This window comes from Stigmatopora argus, chromosome 16 (genome assembly GCF_051989625.1).
Source record: "Stigmatopora argus isolate UIUO_Sarg chromosome 16, RoL_Sarg_1.0, whole genome shotgun sequence".
NCBI classification, from domain to species: Eukaryota; Metazoa; Chordata; class Actinopteri; order Syngnathiformes; family Syngnathidae; genus Stigmatopora; species Stigmatopora argus.
Window position 1 is genome coordinate 6,968,179 of NC_135402.1, and position 4,343 is coordinate 6,972,521.

The 4,343-nt window shown below is 39.2% G+C and overlaps 1 protein-coding gene across 1 annotated transcript; it reads right to left on the reverse strand.

Annotated features, from left to right (window-relative positions):
- Nucleotides 1–31: 31 nt before the first annotated feature.
- Nucleotides 32–4,052, reverse strand: LOC144090966 (ectonucleoside triphosphate diphosphohydrolase 2-like). Its single transcript, XM_077622919.1, has 9 exons — nt 3,461–4,052; nt 3,035–3,152; nt 2,746–2,896; nt 2,469–2,628; nt 2,163–2,390; nt 1,400–1,669; nt 1,168–1,287; nt 737–871; nt 32–659 (listed from the first exon to the last, which is right to left on the reverse strand). Exons 1-9 carry the CDS (start codon nt 3,575–3,577, stop codon nt 444–446), a joined length of 1,515 nt encoding a protein of 504 aa, XP_077479045.1. The 5' UTR covers nt 3,578–4,052; the 3' UTR covers nt 32–443.
- Nucleotides 4,053–4,343: the final 291 nt, after the last annotated feature.

Below are 4,343 nucleotides of genomic sequence, written 5' to 3' on the forward strand. Positions count from 1 at the left end.
CTTGATTATCTTAAGGTTAAATGAAGCAAATTAGATTTTCTTTATTGAAACAGTTCCTTATACATTATCTGTAAAATTAGAATTATAACTTTACAGTTGCATTGCCACCTTTTCCTTTCATAACAAAATCAAAATACAATTGAATCCAGCTGAAATAGGGGTTGTGTTGCTCAACCAGGGTAATATTTTAAAACACTAGTGCTCTGATGTATATACAGTATAATACATATGCATGTGTAAAACATTTCTAATTTATTTGGTCCACCAGGGACATTATTTAAGAAGTACATATTATCAAAATCCCAGTAACACGTATGGACTGTGTGACAGAGCTTTCTTTGCAAGTAAGCTTGAAATCCTTCAAAATCCTGAGTTGAAAACATTTATACACCTCACCCAGGGACTTCAATTGCTTTCTTACTTCATCATATGACATCGGAGGCCTAGATTGCTCTGTCGTTAAGTCTTCTCTTTCGCCACTCCCACACTCGCAGTGCAATGAAGAACAGAGAAGTGAGCAAGACCAGCACAAAAAGAACAGTGAGGCTTTCCCATATGCCCGGCGCTAACGCCTTCCACGTTTTAACTTTTTCCGATGGCAGCAAATTACTCAGGCTTAACATGTAGCCTAGAGCCCACCCAACTGAGGTGTCACCAGCCTGCAAGATCAAGAACAAAATATTTTAATTTTTCTATTAGTTGGTATTGGATCATCTACAATAACCAAAACTATCACCTTTTTCCTAAAAGAAATGCGTGAGAATGAATTTTCATCAAAGCTGTATCCTTTGAGAAGAAGAACCTTGACAAACACAGAAGAAGCGCAATAGTCCCTCAGGCGAACTTCTTGATCTGGAGCAAGAGCCTGCATCTAAATTAATTTACAGAAACAATATAAGAATGCAGTAGTGTACAATTATTAGTGTTGCGCTGATGCCAACACAATGGGTTTAATTGCACAATCCCTATCAGAGAGCATTGCAAAATAACACGCTGATTTCCAATCTCTTCTACACTGCTGAGTAAAAATGTTAAACCCCTAACTGAAAATAATATTTTGACCTGAGATCTCCACCATTTCGATTTCAAAATGCATTTAATAAACAATATTTAGTACAAGTGCCGAGATATAAAACTAGGTTTTACCACAAATAGACACCACATTACCTGCGAAAAACTCATCTTGCACACTGTTTTAGCAGATTCTTGCAATTGTGTGGGAGTGTTAACTGAGATTCCAGTAACGCGCTGGAGGAAGGCGTGAATGTAGAAAAAAGCTGAAAATGCCTGTTTAAAGCAGACAAGTACAGAAATCTTACAAGTCATACATCTACACTGAATACTGTAAGCTATTGCAGTGACATCTTGTATATTTGTGGAATATATCAGCCGTTCTTACCATGAAGCTGCCAGTCACATTAGGCTGAAAGACTGTATCAAAGGAGCAGCGAGAAAATGGACAAATGTCGAAGGAGAACATCTCTGTCACATTGCCTACACATTGCTCATAATGTCCACTACCAAGGATTAGCAAAGAGTCCTGAGCTTTGTAGCCACTTGGTTTGTACTTGGCTGTACATGGGGAGTTGAATATACTTTCCAGATGAACTTTAACTGAAGAGTCAGAAGGGTGGCATGGGTGAGTAACTGATATGGAATATCCCTGAGACTGAAAGAGAGAGAGAGATGGATGGAGAACACTGTACTTTTTCCAAACACGTTACACAACAATAGACACAAATACAAAGCACATTTATTAAGGAAATAAAGAATATATGTACCACATTTTTGGACTGTACGTCGCTCCAGCCAAAAATGCACATATATGTATTTAAGTCACACTGGAGTGTAAGTCACATTTTAGCAAAGGCAATTTTTATTTGATCAGAAACCAAGAAGAAACATAATTTAAAGTAAAAATTGTGAAATGAACAACAACAGGCTAAATAGGCCCTGTGAATGTAACATTTAAAGGTGTTTTGGATAACTGTAGCCTTAAAAAAAAACGGTTTCGGTGGTCAGAAAGAAAAAAATACATATATAAGTCGCACGGGAATATTAGTCACAGGCCCGGCCAAACTAGGAAAAGTGTGACTTATAGTCTGGAAAATACGGTATATATAAGTGAAGTGAATACATATTTATATATGTAAGTGAAGTACCTTGAAAATGTGTGCCAGTAGTCTCTTAAGAACCTGATCCTGACCATAGCAGAGAAAGCTGTGCGTGTACAAAGAATATTCTTGGCCGTACAGACGTAGCTTCATCATGTCCTTCTCATCCTCCACTTGCTCCTTAGTCACAAATGTTATCTGGGTGGATGCACCACCGAAATCGAGGGCTCCAACTGTTGGCCTGCCAGAACTAAGCCATCGCCCGACAAAGCCGTACTGAAAAGTATTAGTATTCATTGTTTAAAAAAAATGGCAATTCAAACCACACTGTATTTGAATGATTTTTGCCCTTACCTTGATGAAATTCTCTAAGAGGTAGTTAACAGTGACCCAACCATATGCCCCCTCTTCTTGGCCAGACAAAATGGTGGCCCCCTGGTAGCTGAAAGGGTATGACTGGATTTTATGGCCAACTTCGTCCAGAATTTGAGCTGAATGCTTTGGATTGGAAATACTGCGAGAGTGAAAATGTACTATTAATACAGAGTATTAATCACCATGCAACAAAGTGTGTTTAATGTATAATTCCAAATCCCACCTGAACCACACAGATCATCAAACACTAACTCACCGCAGAAGCCTCATGCCAGCTGTGGCACCCAGGTACACAGGTGTGACCCCGTGTCTGTGGGTGGGGACGTCATTCGCTGCCTGGTCTAGACACTCCTCCAAACTCTGCCCTGCTTCTCCCATTTTGCCAGCATAGCCGGATATCCCATTTCCTAACGTAGGCACAGTAAATAAGCCTTTCATGCCGTGGTTTATGTTGCGACCTTAGCATAATACCATACGTGTCAAAAATATCATTTGGAAAAATGCACGACACTTAATACCTCTACAGAAAACATATTTGAACTTACCCTTTGCATGACATTCACTGTGTTGCGTGACCACGCCGGTGCCATTTTGTTTATCTGCAGGCCACTTGTATACAAATAAGGACGTGTGTGAGGATCCAGCATCCAAAACAATCCCGTACTACAATTACAAAACAAATAGGTAGTCGTTAAAAGTGCATATAGACAGAAATGCCCGATTATCCCATTTAAACAAAAAATACAATCTCTCTTACATTTTCCCTGCCCCCCAAAAACTTATTTTTTCAAATTAATGCAATTTTCTCAAGCTAAATGGCATTTTCTTTAAGAGTGCATTCCTTAATAAGTGCAATACATACGGTATAGTTCTCTGTAGTGTACTGTTGCTGAGATTTCTTGTCACATTGTCCTCATGTTAACTAACTTCATACTATCCCATCCAAAAATAATCTACGGGATCGACCTTACCATGAACCCGGGCGCCTTGGGAATATCTTCGCTAGGCACAGTGATGAGCAAGACTGCAGCCAGACCGACCAATAGGAGCAAGATAAGGACGGCAGGATGAGCTGCACACTGAGCCATGATCGAGGCAAAATGAGCCTCACTAGATAACCGGAATACATTAGTATGTGAACTCCTCGAGTTGGAGAAGAAAGTCTACCTCCTGCACCCGTTTACATTCCTCTGCGGGGAAAAAAACATTAAGCATTTGTGGATTTATGATCCTCCGCACGTTTGAGCTCCAAGGCTACTTGTGCTGTGGAAGGAATAATGTTTTTACTTCAAGCCTCAGTTGATGTGGAGAGAACCCTGATGAGCATTTGTAGCTTGAAAGGAGTCTGAAATCCACGTTTTCTTAGTCCGAGAGACAAAGCACACAGTGATTCCCTCCTGAGATGAAAACAATGAATGTCTTGGGCTGGCAGGGATCCACATTGTAGGTGACTGGACTAAGGAACTGCAGGGTTGCTTGTTGTTTTGGTCTAGTATTTGCATGTAAATGGGTGCTACCCTTAAGCTGGCTTGCAAATAGCATAGTACTCTTTTGAATGTAAAGTAAAGCTTAGAGTTAGTTTTCCACAAACTACTAAAATAGTGTTGGAGCTGTTTGTCTTTTTTTAAACAATGTTTTACTTGAAGTATAACATGAAGCTGAAATGTTCAAAGAAAAAAAAATACATCACAACTACACTGTACCAAGACATCTATTCATCAACTGCAGTACTACAATACAGTTTTTTAAATTACCAATCAAGTTACCAATTTATGACAGGTGTCATAACACTGTTAAAAGCAGCATTCAAATAAAATGTAACCAAAATGATTTATCGATTCATTAAAAACACAA